Here is a 21,854-nt window from a genome sequence, read left to right as displayed (position 1 = left end):
TCTGCAACTCACGAGCAATATATCCGCCGGCACAGCAGGACAACAACGCGTCTGAATGTTGTTCACTCGTTTCCGACTTGACAGGGTGCACACTGAAGTCTCTTCTTGCTGTGACGCCTTGCTGCTGGTCGTCACTGCCCGGATGACGATTCCAAATAATCCCGCTTGCCCGTTCGGGCGTACACGTGATGCGACAAATCTTGGCGCGCTAATTCGGCGCTGTACTTTTCTTCGACCGCGACACTGGTTTTCTCTCGACAATAAACTCAATCCGCAGGTCGTGATGGACATGCGAACAACCACTGGCTCCGGGCTGCTTCATGCGAATTATTGAAGGCCCGAAGCCAGCCCTCCCTATAACGTAAGTCTACTCCTTTTTTCTTTGCTTTTCTCTGGAAAGATTATACCCTCAGCAACTTCTTTTCCTTACCGATTCGACCTTGAAGATAGCAAAGCTGTTCGGTTGCCCTTCGCCGGGCGACTGCTACTTGCCAGTACTGTCGTATGACCTCTGTCACTATGCTTGAATCATCTGATTAAGTTTGCATGTCAGATTGCTAATGTTCAAGTACAGTAATCCTCGCTTACTCTGATCGGCGCGTGCCTTTCCGAGTCTTGTCGCCCAGCCCGGCATCGCATCGCATTGCATTCCATCGAGATTTTCGCAATACTATACCAGTCTGGCGACGACTGCATTGTTGAATGTGCGCATAACGCAGGCTCAAACAGCTTTGCGGCGCAATAGCATACGCGTATGCGCGCCATCATGACAGCTAACAACAGTTCCATGGCATGTCTGCTGTGATACAAGGTCAGTTTTCTCCATTTTTTTCACACCTCTCCCTTTCATGATGAAACATTTCCACATTCGCAGTTTCCACGCTAGCCATCAATTGAACCTACAACCGATGGACAATGAGCGCGAATACCTTCCTTGGATGTCTGATCCTTATACATACTCTGTTCTGTCATTGCTGAAGTTTCTATCCAACAATTACTGACATGGTCAAACAGATTCTCGACACTTATTGTAGAGCTTGGATCTATTGGGCACTTTGGTTGGCGACAGCTTTGTGTTCGCATTAGCTGTATGGATATGGTCAAGATAGCATAGTTTTACAGTAGTATAATACCATCTAACTGTTGCGACCTTACCTGCACTCCGTCCTCCGCTTTATTCATCACGAAATGCTCTTAGTCTGCTGACCTCCACCCTAACCTTCATGTTTCGCCTTGTTGATGCCTGCGCTGATGCGAAAACACGTACTGATCATACACAGGACGATCTTGCTTCAGCAAGCTCTCTATGTTTGTTTACATGCGAGGGCGAGGCTGCTCTGCGTAAATGTCGCAGTAAAGTGCCAAGCCCCAGCTGCCACAGCCCAGCGTCATTGTCGCATCTGGCATAGGCGCTAGAGCATCCTGGTCAGAGCTTCCCCAACCCACTTGGACGGCCGACCTCTAACTTCGTCACCCAACGATCTTCGAGGCTACAGACCGACCGCGGCCCTCGATCCAACTCCGAGCGACACCTGCACCTCCCCGAACCGCTCACTACCGCCACGATGCCTGAAGTTGTGGACCCCCGCATGATCTCGGTGACGCCCAGGATACGATACAACACCATCGGAGGCGTCAACGGTCCATTGGTTATCCTCGACAATGTGCGTAGTCCAAGGTCATAAGACGGAGTGAGAGGAAGCTTATACATGTGGTGGACAGGTCAAATTCCCGCGATACAACGAGATTGTCTCCCTGACTCTGCCCGATGGCACCGAGCGCTCTGGTCAGGTCCTCGAAGCTCGAGGTAAGCTACTCCGACGCCGATGATACACCCCGAGACTGACACATGCTGCAGGCAACCGCGCCGTTGTCCAGGTAAATTCCGACACGCTCAAGCTGTGCGACGACTCAATCTAATCGTGCCACAGGTCTTCGAAGGCACATCTGGTATCGATGTCAAGAAGGTACTTAGGCTCAGCGCTGCGCACGGGGACTACACTGACAGTCGCAGACCAAAGTTGAATTCACTGGACACAGCTTGAAGCTCGGTGTGTCCGAGGACATGTTGGGTCGTATCTTCGATGGTTCAGGAAAGCCCATCGACAAGGGCCCCAAGGTGCTTGCCGAGGACTACCTTGACATTAACGGTTCTCCCATCAACCCATACTCTCGTGTATGTATCAGTCCTGCTTTCTTCTGACTATGCGACTGACGATCTGCAGGTCTACCCCGAGGAGATGATCTCCACCGGTATCTCCGCCATCGACACCATGAACTCGATCGCCCGTGGCCAAAAGATCCCCATCTTCTCCTCGTCGGGTCTACCTCACAACGAAATCGCCGCGCAGATTTGCAGACAGGCTGGTCTTGTTGGAAAGCCATCCAAGGGTGTACATGATGACCACGACGACAACTTCTCCATTGTCTTCGGTGCTATGGGTGTCAACTTGGAGACGAGTCGCTTCTTCACTCGCGACTTCGAGGAGAACGGCAGTATGGAGCGTGTCACTCTGTTCCTCAACTTGGCAAACGACCCTACGTAAGTCAGGTGCGCATGCGCTACGACCCCAGCTAACCCAGCCTAGCATCGAGCGTATCATTACTCCACGTCTCGCCCTTACCACCGCCGAATACTACGCCTACCAGCTCGAGAAGCACGTCTTGGTCATTCTTACCGACTTGTCCTCTTACTGTGATGCGCTACGTGAGGTTTCCGCTGCCCGAGAGGAAGTCCCTGGTCGCCGTGGTTACCCCGGTTACATGTACACGGATTTGTCTACAATCTACGAGCGTGCTGGACGTGTTGAGGGCCGTAACGGATCTATCACTCAGATCCCTATTCTTACTATGCCTAACGACGGTATGTCCTGAAGATTACACCACCAACGCCTTATACTAACTACGTCAGATATCACACATCCTATCCCCGATTTGACTGGTTACATTACGGAAGGTCAGATCTTCATTGACCGTCAACTCGACAACAAGGGTATCTACCCTCCGATCAACGTTCTCCCATCCCTCTCCCGTCTCATGAAGTCTGCCATCGGTGAGGGCCGCACACGAAAGGACCACGGTGATGTGTCCAACCAGCTGTACGCCAAGTACGCTATTGGTCGTGATGCCGCTGCCATGAAGGCAGTCGTCGGAGAGGAAGCTCTGTCCTCAGAAGACAAGCTGTCGCTTGAGTTCCTCGAGAAGTTCGAGCGCTCCTTTATCTCCCAGGGTGCCTACGAGTCCCGCTCCATTCACGAATCCCTCGACCTCGCCTGGTCGCTGCTCCGTATCTACCCCAAGGAACTCCTCAACCGTATCCCAGCCAAGGTTCTCGACCAATACTACCAGAGGAGTCGGGGCGGTGACGATGGTGACAAGAAGAAGGGCAACAAGGATACCAAGGACAACTCTGGTGAGAATGGCCAACAGGGTGAGAACTTGATTGATGTTTAAGCAAGATATCTATAGTGTGTTTGAGTTTGAGGATGGAATGGATTGACTCTATGGCCATGTTCAGTGAGCGGAATGTGGGTAGAAATACTGCATTGAGGATATATGAATTTGCTGAATCTTTAATCGGATGTGTGCCTGATTGCGTGCAATATGATATGGATTGGACTAATCATGATGATTTATGATAATTTGACTTTCCGGTCATATTGATGCTATCAGCCATCCATATTCGTGATACACTCATACAAGTTATGTGAATCTTATATTCTACTCATCTTACAATAGTAAGCTCTAAGGACCATGAGATACCCTATGGTTTCTAACCCCCAGCACGTCAGTTTGATGCACTACCTCCATACTTCCCTGTTATCATTAAAGACACAGAGATATCGCCTTTCGTTCTAGCTTTTTGAGCGATTTACATCGCTGCACTCTTTTATTTACAAAAGTCCACCTATTACCAATGTATCACAGGGAGAAGACTGCCTTTTTGATCTTTTTTTATTTGGCAGTTTGACTCACTTGGTAGCAACGTCTGCTTCTTGTTTTCATAACAAGTAACTTGACACTTAGAGATGTTGTCATGTACTCGTGCAATCATTCTGGAGTGGGGTTACGTTGTCTTCGTCCTGGCCAAGGCCAACTTGAATCGCGTCCCATAAGTCGGCAATACATCTTTGCTTGGTATCGTGGTTAATGGGATTGGCTCCCTCTCTTTGGCTCTGATGGCCTGTCGATTAGGCTTTTTTCCTTTGTTTCTCATTTTGCAGTGGTCTTTGGTGGGCTTGGATCCGCGCTCTTCTCTCTATTAAATTGGAGAGGCCAGTCTGCAAGGCCTGAAGCCTACATGAATTGCAATACTTGCAATACTTAGAGTAATGCATCAGCATGGCGCCCACAAATCCTGCCATGCTTTCCAACAGCACAAAATCGCCGACCAGGGGTTTGAAAAGATTCAGTTCCTTCTTGACCGTGCGTTTCGCTGCTGCAGTTCCTTTGATACTGGCTACCTAGGCTGATAGGTATCCCAGCTCGGAGTTATTTTCGAAGGTTGGTCGGCGAGGGGAGGGGATTACCTGGTTACCTTGAGCGGGAAGGGTTACACCTGCTTGCTTCTGTCCTTCGAAGGGAGTTGGTGTCCTGTATAGTTCAACGATGGCTTGGGCTGTTTCGAGTTCAGTAGTGGGAATGAAGGAGGCGTGTCTTGCGGATATTCCCCCGCACCATCCCATCTCACATCGATCTGTAAACAGTGCAAACGCTTTTATTATGATGCCACGTGAAAATTTGCCTTGTTGTGATGTGATGCTTGTTGAACTTTTGAACGTCCAAGCAACAACAGTGCGTATCGTCACCGCCCGACCACCCGCCACAAACCCCTTGCTGCTGCTATTCCTGCCATTATCTTCTTTTGCCTCTTCTGTCTCCTGTTCACCGGCTCGCTGCCGCCGTCACGGTCTTCTCCTCGCAAGCTTTCTTGGTCGCCAATATGACCGCCATGCCACCGTTCGCGCCGGTCTGGCCGAGACCCGTGGCGGATCCGATGACAATGTAAGCGTTGATTTCTCTATCTTTTTTCTTCAAGCATTGCTTTCTTGGTGTTACTTCGTGAAATGCAAAAATGAAAGGCAAGTATGAAAGGTAAGTATAAAGATATATGAGAAGAGCTCGATATTGGAAACTGGGAACTGGAGACAGCAAATGGAGAATAGTTCAGCATGAAGTTCAAGAACAACGAGGTACTTCGAAGTGGATGGAGGAAGAAAAAACAGTGAGTTCTGCTTCTAGAATAGAAAGACGTGGCACTAACAAGTAGGATATTACTTGTCAGAACTAAGATGAAAGAGCCTTCGATATTGTCTACCCAACTTATATCATCCGACCATTCCATACAAGACGCCGATACAGCGACCTAGGCCTTTCCACTTCCGACATTCGAACATACACCGGACTGAAGGATGCGTATCTTCATTCAAATAAAGACAGCTCAACTTCGGCTCCGTGCCGACCTACAGCGAGACAATTCATCTTGAAATCGAGACAAGCTAAGAGCCAGGATACCTTTAGTGATAAGAGCGGCTACTCCGGCAATCTGTCAGGCCTCATGTAGTCACCACCTCTGCGTGGAATATGGCCAAGAGTGTCATGGAGCCAATGCGTATGCTTGGGATGTGGGCTAGATGGAAGCTGCATTCAAATTCAAGCATGAGCAGGGAGTATACATGCTAACCTAACCCACATAGAGGAGTACGAGGTCAGATCTTGTTTTCTCCCGACATCATCCTCGGGGACCAGGTCGGGATCCGCAACGATCTCCGTAACCGTAGGGACCGCACCTCGGTGGTCGAGCAGTTCGCCTTTGGGCTGTGGAATAAGTTCTTTCTTCCACCAGGGGCCACGGGTACCTGTGTGTACGTGACGAAGAGCTGGCATCAGGCGTCGGCGCCTCATTTCACGGCCTGGCTGGTGTTTCTGTTCGACACCCCGAGAAGGGCCCAGCACTGGGCCACGGCCCATGTGTATCTGGATTTCTCAGAGTCCGTATGCACGGTGATTGATGGGCCACGGAGGTGCTGGGTCAAGAAGTCATGGCAAGAAGACTACGACGTATACGACGTGAGTTCTTCTTTTTATCTGAACACAATTTAGCAAACTGACCAACTTTGGCAAGGCGACAAGGGCGAGACCGGCACACATACCTCCGCCGCCGATGCCGCGGACGGGAGAATACCCTCCCCACTATCCTTCTCCATACAAGTACATATTTCCCATGTTGATTCAAGACTCCAAGTCACCTACTCCAATCGTTTCTCAACGATGTGGCTACAACTCGCTTGGTGGTTCCTTCGCAGATCAAGCCATTGTGTAAATTCTTCTTCTTCATTTCCACCAGCTAATCTTCTTCACTAAAGCCTGGAGGCTAGTCGCGACCGTCTTTCCGTTCTCGACTATCTCCCGGAGAGACAAGAGTCGCAGGAGCCCGATCTTCGGTATGTGTATAGAACCCCCCAAACAATCCCCACATCCTTTTCCTCAATCCCTCAAACACCTGCTCGCCCGGCCTTGGATTCATCGGGTCATTTCGGAAGTCGTGGAACAAGACGCCGTAGACGACGATGAAGCTGATCAGACTCCACTGCACCACCTTTGTCCACTTGTTCCATTGCGGCCGTATAGACTTCATCTTTATGCGGCGTTTGAACTTGCGCTCGAACCGGAACTGCTGCTTGTCCGTCAGGGCGCGCAGATTCGGCGGCCATTTCTTCTTGGCTGGGTATTTGTTGCGCGCAAAGTCAAAGGGTGGCAGTGTGTTCTCGTTGCGGCCGAGAAGGCGGTTGAAGAGGCGCAGCATGGTCGCTGGCTTCGTCGATTCGACGACGGTGATAGAGCGGCTCGTGTGACTGGTCGATTCGCGGTGTGGTTTCTTGAAGATGCTTGACTGACGTTCTTTACAGTTGAGGCACAGACCAAACAGCCCCACAATTCCTCGCACCGAAATCGAAAAAGTTGTGACTAACCCGCGAAAGCCCGCACTGGCCACCATCTTCCTCCATACACCCCTCACATCCACAAACTTTTGTTTCCGCGTCCATTCCAAATTCTTTCTACGACCGTTCTTTACTTTCTGGAATTGTCGTGATGGCGGAGGCCACAAAACTCAGCGACGCGCCAAAGAGCGCCGTCGCCGCAACCCTGGAACAACTCAAGCCGCAGGAGGCTGAGTCAAAGACACTGAAGATTGAGAATACTGAGAAGCGTGACACATTGACCGCGCAAGAGAAGAAGTATCAGAAAGCATGGGAAGAGCAAGGCGTCTTCAACCCCGACGCCCCATCTCTCGAAGAAGAACCCTTCGACACCACCACACCTGACCAACTCCACGAGAAGTACCCTAAATGGTTTGGTTGCTTTGCTTACCCGTACATGAACGGTACCCTACATGCCGGACATGGTTTCACCGCGAGTAAAGTCGAGTTTACCGCAGGTTTCCGAAGGATGACTGGCGCTCGTGCTCTCTTTCCGTTAGGTTACCATGTGACCGGCATGCCTATCAAGGCATGTGCAGACAAGTTGGTTCGGGAGGTTGAGATGTTCGGAAAGAACTTTGAACGCTGCCCTGTTGAAGATGTTGTCGAGACTTCTGTACCAGAGCCACCAGCTCCAACACAGGCTGAGACAAAGACCGACATCACCAAGTTCAAGGCACAGAAAGGCAAGGCATCCGCCAAGACTGTCAAGACAAAGTACCAGTTCCAAATCATGCTTGCCCAGGGCATCCCTCTTGAGGAGATTCACAAGTTCTCTGACCCTTATCACTGGATCGAGTTCTTCCCCCCACTTGCTAAGAAGGATCTCACAGCATTTGGAGCTAGGATAGACTGGAGACGTCAGTTCGTCACCACCGATGCCAACCCCTACTACGACAACTTTGTTGCCTGGCAAATGCGCCGCCTGAAAGCCATGGGAAAGATCATCTTTGCTAAGCGCTACACTGTCTACAGTCCAAAGGATGGCCAAGCATGCATGGACCACGACAGGCAGTCAGGAGAAGGTGTCACCGTCCAGGAGTACACCGCACTCAAGATGAAGGTTGTGAAGTGGGCAGATTCCGCCAAGGCACATGCCGACGCCGTTCCCGAGGGCGCCTCTTGCTACTTCGTCCCAGCCACGCTTCGTCCAGAAACTATGTACGGTCAGACCTCATGTTTCGTAGGCCCTGCGATCAACTACTCCTTGGTCAAGATCAACGACAACGAATACTACGTCCTTAGTGAGAGAGCCGCGAGGAACATGGCATACCAAGGTACCACTGCCAAATGGGGCGAGTACTCGATTGTCGCCACCTTCCCTGGTAAGGATGTTGTTGGCACAGTCGTCAACGCCCCTCTTTCCGTCCACAAGGACGTCTACATTCTTCCCATGGAGACAGTCAAGGACACAAAGGGTACGGCTGTTGTCACATGCGTGCCATCAGACTCGCCAGATGACTACATCACGTCCTTCGATCTCGCCAAGAAAGCCGAGTACTACGGTATCCAGAAGGAATGGGTCAAGTTTGACGACCTCCTGCCAATTATTGAAACTCCCTCTTACGGTAACCTCACCGCGAAGCACTTGGTGGAGCAGATGAAGATTCAATCCCCCAAAGACTCTGCAAAGCTTGCCGACGCCAAAGAGAAGGCCTACAAGGAAGGATTCTACAAGGGCAAGATGGTTCACGGCGACTTCAGCGGAAAGACTGTAGAAGAAGCCAAGCCGCTGGTTCGCAAGCAGCTCATCGACTCTGGTGATGCCTTCCCGTACGCCGAGCCTGATGGCAAGGTCATCAGCCGAAGTGGTGACGACTGCGTTGCAGCTCTTCTCGACCAATGGTACATGAACTACGGCACAGCAGCGAACGGCGGAGACGGTGAATGGGCTGAGAAGGTCCGCTCGCATATTGAGGGCGAGCTCAACCTTTACTACCCTGAGGCGAAGAACCAATTCTTGCGAGTCGTCGACTGGCTCAGCATCTGGGCGTGTGCTCGTTCATACGGTCTTGGTACCAAGGTACCCTGGGACCCAAGTGTGATGGTCGAGAGTCTGTCAGACAGCACAATCTACCAAGCCTACTACTCATTCGCCCACCTACTGCACAAGGACATGTTCGGAAAGGAGCCTGGTCCTCTCGGAGTTAAGCCTGATCAGCTTACAGACGAGGCTTGGGATTATGTATTCGCTCTCCGCGACCGATCTGATCTCCCGCAATCCGACATTCCCGCCAAGACTCTGCAAACTATGCGACGACACTTCGACTACTGGTACCCACTTGACATGCGCACCAGTGGTAAGGATCTCATCCAGAACCATCTGACCTTTAACCTTTACGTCCATACCGCCATCTTCCCCAAGGAGAACTGGCCCCGCAGCTTCCGTGTGAATGGACATCTGCTCCTTAACGGTGACAAGATGAGCAAGTCTACCGGTAACTTCCTGACCATCGCCGGTGCTGTCGAGAAGTTCGGTGCCGACGCTACACGTATTGCCCTTGCCGACGCAGGAGACGAGATCTCAGACGCCAACTTCGAAGAGACAGTCGCGAACAGCAACATCCTGAAGCTGTTCGAGCTCCGCAAATGGTGTGAAGACTTGATGAACGAAGCTATCTACGTTCCCAATGCAGCCGCATACATGGAGAAGAGGCAAGAAGCGAAGGTCAAGAACCCTGACGTTATCCAACGACAGAGCGGTAGCGAGCGTCTGCTCTTCGACAACATGTTTGACAACGAGATGAACTTCTTGGTTCACGAGGCATTTGGACACTACTCCAACACATCTTACAAGCTAGCTCTCAAGTCCGGGTTCTACGACTTCACCAGCGCGCGTGACTTCTACCGTGAGGCCACCAAGGCTGCGGGTATTGGTATGCACCAAGACTTGGTCAAGAAGTTCATTGAACTCCAAGCCCTTCTCCTCACACCTATCGCGCCTCACTGGGCAGAATACATCTGGCTTGAGGTGCTCAAGAACAAGGAGACCATCCAGAAAGCGCTTTGGCCCAAGGTCCCCGAGCCCAACGCTTCCCTCACCGCTGCCCGAGAGTTTGTCCGAACCACACAAACAAACATCACATCAGCAGAGGGTAACGCCATGAAGAAGCTATCAAAGGGTAAAGCCGCTACTTTCGACCCCAAGAAGGAGAAGAAGATCATCATCTTCGCCGCCAAGGAGTGGCCTGCTTGGCAGAAGAAGTACATTGATATGCTCCGCGACGCCGAATCCATCGACATCAAGGCCATCAGCAAGTCCATTGACAAGTCTGAATCCAAGAAAGCCATGCCTTTCATCAACGGTCTCAAGCGTCGTCTCGACAACGGTGAGCCCAAGGAAGTCGTTCTGAACCGTGAACTTGCTTTCGATGAGCTTGACACTCTGCGTGCTATGGTTCCCGGTCTGAAGCAGACGGTGCAGAAGTGCGTTGACGTGGAGATCATCACTGTCACAGAAGGTGGCAAGGATGGAACTGTCATTAAGGAGGACGGTAGCCAAGGTGATGCACGATCGGATCTTCCACCGCAGGCTGCTACTGCTGAGCCAGGCAGCCCGAGCTTCGCTTTCGAGAACGTCGAGAACATGCCCGTGCGATAAAGAGATGAAATGAATGTATATGGATCAAAAGGTGAAATGGGTATTGGTGTTGGATTAGGCTGGGCTTACGCTTTCTACGAAACGATACGATACGAGTGATGTGGATGGCTGAACGAATGGCATGGTCTGGAAAAGGAGGCACACTGGTAGATAGACACTGTAAGACATATATCTTATGACGGATACCTCCCGGACACCAAGCCACATCAATGCCAAAGACATTGTACTCACATATCTCTGCCTCTCAAACTGCGCATCATGTACATGCTTTCCTAAGATGATAGGCTAGTTACTCAGGGAAGTGATACTTCATTAGAAGGTGTGATGATCGTTCAATACTTTTGATCCGAGATTACATCTGTCTAATTACCCACATCGTTAGGGCAGTCTATCAGGTATATCGCCACCAACTGAATACTCTACAACTTCGCCCTCGCCTCATCCACCCTGTTACCCTGCTTGTCGAAGAAGATCTTCTTGCCATTTCTCAGACTATCCTGCAGTGCCACACCAATCTTGACCGCCTCCATTGAACTTTGCAGATCAATCGGCACCTCCTTGCCCTCGAGCACCGCATCAGTAAACTGCCTCGCCTCCTCTACAAACGCCTGCTCAAACCTCTCATAGTAGTTCTGCGGAATATCCCTGTGGATACCAGTAGAGATATGGCTCTCCAACAGTCCCGTCATGGGGTTCGAGTTGACGGCCAGCTTGCCCTTGGTACCGATAATCTCCGTCATGTCGTGTTGGCCTGGGGCGTTCATGCGCGAGGAGTAGAAGTATGCGATTTGGCCTGAGTGGAATTCTACGACACCAACGCCGTTGTCAACATCGCCATGCTTGGCTAGGTCGGGCTCGAGCGCTGTGACGCCGACGGCCATAACGGACTTCACTACAGGCAGTGTCTTGCCCTTGCTTTCGGCGGAGAAGTACCAGAGGGCGAGGTCGATGTCGTGGATGTTGCAGTCGACGAATATGCCGCCTGAGAACTCGGCATAGGCGACGAAGAAACCAGATGGGTCGTATCTGTGGGGGTTGTATGTTAGCTTATATTCCTGGATTAGGGAATCTGGAGGTTGCGCAACCTACTTGTCGCAGGTTTGTGATCGCAGGATTGTGGGACGGCCAATGTCGCCGTTGAGCGTCATGTTGTAGGCATTGACGTAGGAAGCGTCGAAGCGACGGGAGAAACCACACATGACTTTGACGTGGGGATTGCGCTTGGCTGTGTCGAGGACTTGGTGGACCTAGGTACTGCTGTCAGTCGCGCGCTCTTCTGGATCCAGGTATAGCGATTCACGTACTACGTCCAGCTTGGTGCTGAGCGGCTTCTCACACAATACATGCTTTCCAGCCTCGATGGCCTTGATTGTGTGCTCGGCGTGTACGGTGGTAACAGTAGCTACACAGACAGCCTCGAGACCCTCGTGCTTCAGCATCTCGTCGTAGTCGGTGTAGATCTTGACGCCCCATGGCTCGAGGTTCTCCTTTGCCCACGCAATCTCATTCTCAGCTGGTGTGAAAGCTGCTACGAGCTCAGCCTTGGGTGTGCGGTGAAGGAAGTGGTTTGCATGGCGAGCACCCATGCGACCAAGGCCTGAGACGGCGACGCGGAGTCTGCGGACAGCTGGTGCCATTGTGAAGGATGTACTGGGATGAAAGGAGGTAATGGACAAGTTTGCAAGTGAATGAGCTCTACAGGAAATCAGCGAGGCCCAGAGTGATGAGATATAGGCTGCAATGCGCACCTACGGGAATACACCGACTTTCAATCGCCAAAGATGTGCTTGGTCAAAGCTTCTCTCAGGGTCCAAGCTAAGCTCGACGACGCAATCTGAGCCTTTCGTGCATGTTCGTTTACACACTTCACCAGGGACAAAACTCGGGGAATGCAGATTCCACAACTACGTCCAGAAGTCGACCATCACGCTTCCCCAGCATACTCCCCAGACTGCGGCGACATTGCCTACGCTGAGCGGTGCATTGCTATGTTTGGATCGGATCCTCGGCACGAGTATGGCGACGAGAAGAGTCGGAACGCGGAAAACCTGTGGAGAAATGCATATCGTTGTTGACGCAAAGTGTGGGGAACGCGTGGAGTCGCGTCGCGCCAGGCACAGCTTGTCGGACTTTGACGAATGGGGAAAATCTCCTCTTTCGAACAGCGACCTGGGGCGAAATTGCCCCGCGCAAAGTAGGTGGCTTGCGTCAGAAACCGTTCACTAACCCCAGAGCTAAGATGCAAAGATTTTGGCGCTGCAGAGGCGGCCTGTAATGCTGGGGAAGGTTGGGGTTGCCGTGGCTGTGAAGGAAAAGGAAGGGTTAGCGACACTTCACATGCTTGCAGCCGGGGTACCTTGATGCTTCCCCGCATACGTCACTTGTTTACCAACACCGACAAAGGTACAGAGCCGAAAACATAGGATTGAACGTCTTGTTCTACTGAGAACTACGCGAAGCATGTTAAGCGAGCTTGAGATCTTGACTGCATGCTTCTGTTGCTATATCTTCTATCACCTATGAACACCAAATTCGACTTTTTCAAAGATTAGCCTTGTCTTCCTCGCCAGTCTCAAGCACAACTTTGATGACTAGCTTTCCATTATCGTCCTTTGTCTTTCCTGCCATCTCAAACGCTTCGACGGCCGACTCCAAGCCCTTGTAGGTATGTGTTACCAACTTGGCAAAGGCAGGGTAGTCATCGCCCTGCTTTGATACGACTTCGATACCAGTGGGGTATGTATTCGCATATCTGAATACACCAACGATGTCGACCTCGCGGAGAGCAGCTGCGGAAATGGGAAGCGTCTGGATGGGTGTACCCATACCAATTAGCAGAACTTTGCCACCTGGTCGTGTTGCCTGAATCCGTTAGCATATAGCCAAGTCAGCTGTGTTGGCGCAACTTACGTATATCGATGCTTGCACACAAGACGGCACACCTGTGCACTCGAATACGGCATCCACCTCGCCAACTTCACCACCACTTTCCTTTGACAGCTTTCCGACCTCGGCAGCTACCTCCTTCGCGATGTCCAGTTGCTCTTCTATTGTGCTTCCACGCTTCATAGGCACTGTGAAGCTGCGATGCGCAAACTTGTTCTCGACTGCGAATTGTACTCGCCCAGCATCGATATCTGCTATCACCACTGTGCCAGCACCTGATATCTTGGCCATAGCCGCGACTAGCAAGCCTACAGCTCCGGCTCCAAATACCATGACGGTTGAACCTGGTGCTAATTGTGCACGTTTTGATGCTTGGATGGCGACACTCAGAGGCTCAAGGAGGGCCCCTAGATCTAGAGACATATCCTCTGGTAGTCTTCTCATTGTTAGTCTCTCTAGCAATTATAACAGGCGCGACACTCACTTGTGGCACCAAGCAGCTGGGTGATTGATACGGTCTTGTAAAGTGCCCTGGGCGTGCGGAAATGCTTTCGCACTACTCCGGAACTTCATGCCTTTGCAGATGTTGTACCGCCCTTCTTTGCACCTATCGCAGTTCTCACACGGCTGTCCAACTTCTAGTGCGACCTTGTCTCCGACTTTGAAATTCGATACCTCTGAGCCTACGTCTACTACTACGCCAGCTGACTCGTGACCCAGCGACATTGGTTCTCGCACGATAATATCGCCATTGCGGTAGTGCCTGTAGTAATGGAGATCTGAGCCACATAGACCGGTGCTGCGGATGCTGATTTGGAGCTCTGTGGGGGAAGGTGGGAAGAGTGAGCGGTTTTCCTGCCTTCCTGTTAGCACCTTCAAGCTTGAGGGAGTATTTTTGCCGCATACAATTCGTAGGTCCTTCGCGCCATGGAGGACTGAAGCGCGAATTTGCCTTGGGGCGTCTGACGTTTCTGTTGAAGACATGTTGTCGCTACGTATGGTGGAATCAAGTTAGAAATGTATAAGTGAAGCTTCGAGGCGCGTTACACAGCGGTATTCAGCTTTACAATGATGCAGAGTTGAAGTTAGGAAACAAGGAAAGGTTCAAGCATCAGGTCATCTCGCAAGGCATCGGAAGCTATTACGCGCCAGACAATCGGCGCGCTTTGCCTCATAGTATAGCATGCATCAGATGGAGACAAATTCCACCTTCGGCGTTTGAAATAGCGGGACAGCAGATGCCGACGCATGCCCAGATGGTGGGGTTGACCCTTTCCGAGGCAGTTCCGAGCTACCCAAACATCGAGCTGCAGGAAAAGCCGTCGACTTCTGCCGCAAGCTTTCAAACTTCTTGATTGACTTGCATTAGGTTCTTGAAGAACTTTACCCAGACTTCCTGTCATTTTAAGGTCAATATACAGCCTTGGAATCTCGATAACAGCTTTAATTCTTCTCTGAAGCTTTCCGAACCACACCAAGCAAGACAGCCAGTATGACATCTGTACAGCAGCTCTTCTCGCTCGAGGGCCAGACAGCCCTCGTAACAGGTGGCACGCGAGGAATTGGTCAGTCAATGGCCATCGCCCTCGCAGAAGCAGGAGCGGATATCCTCCTCGTCCAAGTACGCCCTCACTACCCTCACCCAATCCCCACAGCTGCTAACAACCTCTCCCCAGCGCGATACCAGCAACCAAACTACCAAACAAAAGATCGAGTCCCTCGGCCGCAAAGCCACAATCTACACTGCAGACCTCTCCTCCAAATCCTCCATCACCGCCCTCATACCCAACATCCTTTCCGACGGCCACAGAATACACATCCTGCTCAACTGCGGCGGCATCCAAAAGCGGCATCCCGCGCACCAATTCCCAGACGAGGACTGGGACGCCGTGCTCCAAGTAAACCTAACTTCTGTCTTTCAACTCTGCCGCGACGTAGGCGCACACATGCTCAGCCAACCCGCGGATCTTCCCCTAGGTCGCCGCGGAAGCATCATAAACGTGGCTTCGTTGCTCACGTTCCAGGGCGGCATTACTGTACCAGCATATGCCGCGAGTAAAGGTGGTGTGGGACAGCTTACCAAGGCGCTGAGCAACGAGTGGGCGAGTAAGGGGGTTAGTGTGAATGCGATTGCTCCTGGATATATTGCTACGGACATGAACGAGGCGTTGATCAAGGACGAGAAGAGAGCGGAGAGTATCCTCAGTCGTATTCCGGCAGGGAGGTGGGGAGCGCCGGAGGATTTCAAGGGCGCGGTAGTTTTCTTGGGAAGTGCGGCGAGTGCGTACGTGAGTGGGGAGGTGCTTACTGTTGATGGTGGGTGGATGGGTAGGTAGATTGATTGACTGATCGCTAGAGTTGCACGACAGAGGAGGCAACGTTTAATGATAGACTTTTTCCTTTATATTCATGAGCTTGACATGTTCTTTGTGTCTCTCACCAGTTTGCATGACCTCTCAACTATCACATAGGCTGTTTCAAGATCTTGGAAATTCATAACAATTCATTGGGTATAGCGTTTTAGTCCTATCCTAGATGCAACACCTACAACTTGCTTGCCTCAAGTAGTCAAGGTCCGCTGAGATCCATGCCCTCAGGCTTATCCGGGAATCCAGCATTGACACCAAACGGCGGGTATACGCAGCGGGTGATGCCCTTCTCTTTGTGAATCTTCTCCAGCTTCTCCATGTCCTCGCCATCGAGGGAGATGAGCTTCTTGTTCTCGTCGATGCGGGATGGAGTGACCGACTTTGCGAGGACGGAGGAGTTGCGGGCGACTTTGACGAAGTTAGTTGGGTGCTCGAGAAAGCATATGTTTGGTCAAACTTACGGTGGTAGCTCAAGAGAATGACGGCGGGGGTGACGCTGTGCTTCTTTGCGACCTCGTTGACGACCTCGTCCTTGAAGAGAGGCGAGCCAGTGCTTCCTAGCGGACTGTAGGCTGTGATGTGGATGCCCTTCTCCTTGCAGAAGTCAACAACTTCTTGTTGTGGGCACAGTGGGTGGTTCTCGATCTGGTTGACAGCGGGGACGATGGTGGCCTTGGCCAAAAGCTTCTCCATGTACTTGACAGAGTAGTTGGAGACACCAATGGCCTTGACCTTGTCGGGATGCGACTTGATCAGGTTCTCGAGGTTCTTCCATGTGTCTTGGTGGGTGATTGAGGTGTCAATGTCTCTTGAACCGTCCTCATGCTTGGGGAAGAGGGGGTGGTTGCCTGTAAATGTTAGTTTTGGTGTGCCCATAAGAGATAGTAGACTTGCCCTTGGGGTTCATGGGAACGGGCCAGTGCATGAGGTAGAGATCAACGTAAGGTGTCTTGAGCAGATCTAAACTCTTTTGCAGACCCTCCTCAGCACGGGTGTGGAATGTGCACCAGAGCTTGCTGGTAATGAACAGGTCCTCCCTCTTCACAATTCCTCGCGAGATGACATCCTGGAGCGCCTCGCCGACCTCGTCTTCGTTCTGGTAGCAGAAGGCACAGTCAATGTGTCTGTAACCACTCTCGATAGCGTGGACAACGGCCTTCTTGACCTCGCCAGGCGCAGACTGCCACGTTCCGAGTCCCAGAGCGGGGATGGTCGCGCCAGTGTTGAGGGGGATAGCAGTGTTCATTTCGGGCTGTGGGTTGAGGATACTTTTGGGTGTACTTTTGAGCATAAACTTGGAGAGAGCGGGATTCATCGCGACTCAGTGGTATGCTTGGGGTATTAGTAGTAGCAGCGGGGATGTTGCTGGCCAGGGGCTGGCTTGCTCGCATTTGCTTGGGAGCTCCATACTGTGGCTGAATTTTACCCTTCTGGTATGGCTAAAGACATACGTCAACCGTTGATTGACTCTATAATTCATCCCGACGTCCGATGCTGCCCCGCCATGCTTGCCCCGCCGGTGTAGCTTCGGTCCGGGGGCTGCGAGATGGCTTCTGATACGCGCTCGACGCGCTTCAGCCTCACGCGAAATTTTCGCAGCAGGAGTTGCCCAGACAAGCCAACGTGTTCGTGGGGTGTTGTCGGGGAAGGTGGCACCGAGCATCACGTGCCTGGAGGGGCTGAGCCTGGTCCCAGGATGTTGCCAGTCGGGTCGTCATCATGCAGCACGTTTTCTGATCATCGGTGGCCCAGCCGAGTGTTCGCGACGAAGAGAGGGTCCATCGGCTGTTGGGGCGGCGACAATTACTGTATGCAGACGGAGCGGGCAGAATTGCACCCTCTGACCCCATGCGGACGCGCACGATGCACTCCCGTCAAACGGCGGCAGATCTAACGCAAGCATCCAACCACCACGGGCGGAATGCACACCAGGACCCTTAGTCGCGTTTCCAGAACCCCAGATCTCCTCTGGCTCCTCAACGGCAGATGAGCGTGACGGCGAGAATTGCCTGACATTGCAGTTTTACTCCGGTACGATTGGCTCGACCCTATCTGCTGGCAGACTGGTGCGGAGTGACCTCGACGAGTGGATCTCAAAGATGGAGACGATGAGAAATCTTACTCCAGAATTTCAGGCTCGGCAGGCTGGGGTTACTTCGGACGTAATGATGTCTGCTGGTTCTGGCAATACAACGCTTCGTTGTGTGGTAGCGGGCAAAGGATAAGTACTGCTCTCATCTTGTCGCATTCTCTACACATCAATCAACTAACTTCCCATCTTCATCACCTCTTCAACAACCATTCCATAGCGTACCGCATTTCTGCACTTTGCATACTTTTAAGATACCCCTCTTCTTGGCCCATTACATTTCGCATCATGGCACCAGGCGCAATCTTCGAAACGCCCAATGTGGCTGAGAACTTCAACGACCACCGCGATGGTCTTGCTCTAGAAGCCACTTCCGACGCCATTGACGATGTCAACGTCCTCAAGGCCGCCATGAAGGTCAAGAACGGCACCGCAACACAGAAAGAGAAGGACATCTACGAGAAATCCGAATTCGATGCTGAGAAGGACAAGACCCAGTTCCGCCAGTACGAAGAAGCATGCGACCGCGTGAAGAACTTCTACCGCGAGCAGCACGAGAAGCAAACCGTCGGCTACAATCTCAAGGCGCGCAACGCCTTCCACGCCAAGACACGCGCAGAGATGACCATCTGGGAAGCAATGGAGAAGCTCAACACACTCATCGACGAATCCGACCCAGACACCTCCCTCTCGCAAATTGAGCATCTCCTCCAGTCTGCCGAAGCCATTCGCCGCGATGGAAAGCCGCGTTGGTTCCAGCTTGTAGGTCTTATTCACGACCTCGGCAAGCTCCTTTTCTTCTACGACGCCCAGGGCCAATGGGACGTAGTTGGCGACACATTCCCTGTCGGCTGCGCCTACTCTCCCAAGATCATCTACCCCGACACTTTCAAGAACAACCCAGACTACAAGGATGAGATCTACAGCACCGAGCACGGTATCTACACACCTGGCTGTGGCATGGACAATGTCATGTTGAGCTGGGGCCACGACGAGTACCTCTACCACATCATGAAGGACCAGAGCACCATCCCTGACGAGGGTCTTGCTATGATTAGGTACCACTCATTCTACCCGTGGCACACTGGTGGTGCGTACAAGTGGATGATGAACGAGAAGGATGAGCGCATGCTGGAGGCCGTCAAGGCGTTCAACCCTTACGATCTCTACAGCAAGAGCGACGAGGTTCCTAAGGTTGAGGATCTCAAGGAGTACTACTTGGACATCATTGATGAATTCATTGGCAAGGACAAGAAGCTTAAGTGGTAGACGATAGTAGTATATCATGGTAACGAATCTCTTTGATCTGGGCGTTTGGGTTATATAATGACGCGGAGTGCCAACAAGGCCCGCGATGCAATTCATTCTTGACCTCATCTATTCATCCCAACCTCTTGCTGTGCTTTGCGAACGGTATTTTGTAATGTTGCTGGAGGTGCTGTTACACAGGCTGCATACTCTGCATCATCGTTATGAACACCCCTCGTTACACATGGCCATCTCCACTCCGATAAAACCTCGCTCTTCATCCCCTAAAACTTCATCAACCCAGTTCCGAGGAGGGTCTCAAGACATCCTCCCCACACACAGATGGGGCAAGCATCGCCATCGTTATGCGAGTGACAAACCACATGATTACACGGCTCACTAACCTGCTCCGCCTCCTTCAGCATATACTCATATCTTTTTGCTTCTAGTTCCTAGATTCCGTGATATGATTCACAGTAACAGTATTCACGCAATCTTGGCAGGAGATACCGAACACATTCCTATGTATACACGCCGCATGCTTGTCGGTAAATGCGCGATGAGTGAGAAGCTTGCGCTTGACGGAAGACATTTTTCGACATTTTTGTGGGTGACATAACTGATCGTGAATGGTATTAATTTTCCTTGAACCCGTAGCTTTACTGCACTGATTGTTCAAGTAAAGATCCTGCCTGGACCGCTCATTTACAGCGTTACCAGCAGGCCAATTGATAATAGACAAATTCATCTTCTTCCAAAAATAGCATAGCCTGATGCTCTCACTTGCTCCCTTTTCCTTCTCTGGTGATCGTACGCTATTGTGGCAAATGGCTCTTACAACTTCGATGTCTTCTCTTCTCTTTCCTTCAGATTTGGATGTGCCACCCTAACTGGCCTCGTGACAGCATAGAAGGCCATACCGCTGGACTTGGTAGAAAACTGAACCTTGGATCCTACGTGAAAGAACGCGAAGTCGCCAGCGACAAGGTGATGTGTGATCCCGGTTGCTTCATCCAAGACATCGATTTGACCGCTTAGAACATACTTGGTCTCTTCAAAGTTGTAAGATGCGGGTTTGGAGGGCCCAGCTTCGATCTTATAGAAGCCAGATGTCAGATGTGCGGGTGAGTCGGTGGTTTGTGTGCGGATGCTGCTCAGAGGTTAGATCGTTGAGGAGAACTTATGAGATGGTGTGGAGAAACGTACGTGTGGAAATCTGCTACGGTGGCGTTGTCGCCTTGTGGAAGTGGGATAAACTCATGACCTGCGCCCTTGATGACGGTAAGAGGTACTAGATTTCCAGACACTATACAAGTGAAGCACATTAGCGATGTGACGATGCGAAAGAAGGGTCTAGTGGATGGGGGGCTGAACTTACTTTTCGGTATGATTTAGTGTGCGTAAAGTGGAAGCGACTCGATGTCCAGTGCTGCAGAAACATACGAAGCTCATTATAAGAGATCATGATGATTGTGTTCGTGGCTCATCCCCACAACGTATGAATGCGATAGTTGCCCTAATTCGGTAAGCCGTGCCTGACTGCCCAGATCGGGTAAGCCCCACACCCGCACTTGCTACAAACTACGTAATGAAGAAACCAACTAAAGCTAAAGGACGATGAACGAAAAGCGGTTACGAACGGTGCTAGCCAGATCATATCTCTAGTGGACTACCTCCAACTGCTGCCGCGTACTTACCTATCCATGAGAATGACCCCAAAGAGCTATTGCGATTATCTCACTCATAGAGGACAGCTTTAACGAGTAACATGAGAAAACCGCCAACAATCCTGTTGAGAAATCTCGATTGGAATATCAGTTGCTTGTAACACTGTACAGGTACAAGTTCACCAAGGTCACGTGTATGACAGATGCTCTATGTCGATCTCCTCTTTGCAATGTGTAAATCGTAGCTTGTTTCTCGGGTCGAGAACTGTCAAATCTGCAACCAAATACAATGTTATTAGGCTCGCTCCAGGCGCCAATTCACAGTCATAATTTAGCAATAGATGATAAAGAGCAATCTCAAGCACATGGGCTGTGAAGAAGCGTCCAGGACACGCCTGTGTTCCATGGCCAGATGTGAGATTCTCTGGACCAGTAGAGACGAGATAGGCTTTCTTGGAGGTATCATCTACAGAACCTTGTCGCACTCGAAAGTAATGTCAGTAGTTAAAACGCTTTGGGCCGGTATACACTTCTGGATCTAGCATATTACCGCCGTCGACAGCGACATGCTGGCCAAAGGGTGCTGCTTGCCCATCTGCCGCACGACTCTCTTGCAACAGCTACATCTCACCAACTCACAGCCAACCAAACACACAAATCCGAGGAAAGAAACTCATTGGTTATCTACCTAATACCAAACTGAAGCCTCAAAGGGAAAGAAACTTCAGAAGAAATAACCCAGTCATCCTCAACCCGATACGAGCAGTCTCGCATCAGCAAAAAGACTTGGGCCTGCACTCCCAGCCTTTCCATGTGCTCGACCGACTCGCATCAGATCATCGTCATCTCGTAAACTCATAAACACTAAACTCCTCCAATCCTCCAATTTTGCTCATACTCGTACAATCACTCTCATCCCCATCCCCACCTTAGGGTATATCCTGTGCACAACCTCCCTGCGCCTGGCAATGCAAAGAGAGTTCGTAATATGTAATATCGAAAAGTTGCTATCGT

At 51.2% G+C, this 21,854-nt stretch overlaps 9 protein-coding genes across 9 annotated transcripts; 4 read left to right on the top strand and 5 right to left on the bottom strand.

The window, feature by feature from the left end:
- Positions 1–1,565: 1,565 nt before the first annotated feature.
- Positions 1,566–3,453, top strand: VMA2 (Vacuolar ATP synthase subunit B; the record flags this gene model as incomplete). Its single annotated transcript, XM_051732143.1, has 8 exons — positions 1,566–1,664; positions 1,723–1,807; positions 1,859–1,878; positions 1,932–1,967; positions 2,015–2,176; positions 2,226–2,542; positions 2,589–2,863; positions 2,912–3,453. 8 exons carry the CDS (start codon positions 1,566–1,568, stop codon positions 3,451–3,453), a joined length of 1,536 nt encoding a protein of 511 aa, XP_051588163.1.
- Positions 3,454–6,373: 2,920 nt separating this feature from the next.
- J4E82_005882 (uncharacterized protein) lies at positions 6,374–6,805 on the bottom strand (the record flags this gene model as incomplete). Its single annotated transcript, XM_051732142.1, has 1 exon — positions 6,374–6,805. The coding sequence occupies one exon, from the start codon at positions 6,803–6,805 to the stop codon at positions 6,374–6,376; it is 432 nt and encodes a 143-aa protein (XP_051588162.1).
- A 287-nt stretch (positions 6,806–7,092) lies between these two features.
- J4E82_005881 (uncharacterized protein) lies at positions 7,093–10,581 on the top strand (the record flags this gene model as incomplete). Its single annotated transcript, XM_051732141.1, has 1 exon — positions 7,093–10,581. The coding sequence occupies one exon, from the start codon at positions 7,093–7,095 to the stop codon at positions 10,579–10,581; it is 3,489 nt and encodes a 1,162-aa protein (XP_051588161.1).
- A 419-nt stretch (positions 10,582–11,000) lies between these two features.
- Positions 11,001–12,218, bottom strand: J4E82_005880 (uncharacterized protein; the record flags this gene model as incomplete). The annotated part of the gene is made up of 3 exons (XM_051732140.1): positions 11,001–11,607; positions 11,671–11,828; positions 11,886–12,218. 3 exons carry the CDS (start codon positions 12,216–12,218, stop codon positions 11,001–11,003), a joined length of 1,098 nt encoding a protein of 365 aa, XP_051588160.1.
- Positions 12,219–13,122: 904 nt separating this feature from the next.
- On the bottom strand, positions 13,123–14,451 carry J4E82_005879 (uncharacterized protein; the record flags this gene model as incomplete). The annotated part of the gene is made up of 4 exons (XM_051732139.1): positions 13,123–13,443; positions 13,492–13,903; positions 13,952–14,322; positions 14,374–14,451. 4 exons carry the CDS (start codon positions 14,449–14,451, stop codon positions 13,123–13,125), a joined length of 1,182 nt encoding a protein of 393 aa, XP_051588159.1.
- Positions 14,452–14,959: 508 nt separating this feature from the next.
- On the top strand, positions 14,960–15,803 carry J4E82_005878 (uncharacterized protein; the record flags this gene model as incomplete). Its single annotated transcript, XM_051732138.1, has 2 exons — positions 14,960–15,088; positions 15,144–15,803. 2 exons carry the CDS (start codon positions 14,960–14,962, stop codon positions 15,801–15,803), a joined length of 789 nt encoding a protein of 262 aa, XP_051588158.1.
- A 232-nt stretch (positions 15,804–16,035) lies between these two features.
- On the bottom strand, positions 16,036–17,082 carry J4E82_005877 (uncharacterized protein; the record flags this gene model as incomplete). The annotated part of the gene is made up of 3 exons (XM_051732137.1): positions 16,036–16,244; positions 16,298–16,684; positions 16,731–17,082. 3 exons carry the CDS (start codon positions 17,080–17,082, stop codon positions 16,036–16,038), a joined length of 948 nt encoding a protein of 315 aa, XP_051588157.1.
- A 1,131-nt stretch (positions 17,083–18,213) lies between these two features.
- Positions 18,214–19,194, top strand: J4E82_005876 (uncharacterized protein; the record flags this gene model as incomplete). The annotated part of the gene is made up of 1 exon (XM_051732136.1): positions 18,214–19,194. The coding sequence occupies one exon, from the start codon at positions 18,214–18,216 to the stop codon at positions 19,192–19,194; it is 981 nt and encodes a 326-aa protein (XP_051588156.1).
- An 813-nt stretch (positions 19,195–20,007) lies between these two features.
- On the bottom strand, positions 20,008–20,498 carry J4E82_005875 (uncharacterized protein; the record flags this gene model as incomplete). Its single annotated transcript, XM_051732135.1, has 2 exons — positions 20,008–20,323; positions 20,380–20,498. 2 exons carry the CDS (start codon positions 20,496–20,498, stop codon positions 20,008–20,010), a joined length of 435 nt encoding a protein of 144 aa, XP_051588155.1.
- Positions 20,499–21,854: the final 1,356 nt, after the last annotated feature.

Source organism: Alternaria postmessia (assembly GCF_024291825.1).
Source record: "Alternaria postmessia strain BMP 2775 chromosome Unknown scaffold_32, whole genome shotgun sequence".
NCBI classification, from domain to species: Eukaryota; Fungi; Ascomycota; class Dothideomycetes; order Pleosporales; family Pleosporaceae; genus Alternaria; species Alternaria postmessia.
Note: the sequence above shows the minus strand (reverse complement) of the source record. Positions and strands in the feature narration are given on the sequence as shown.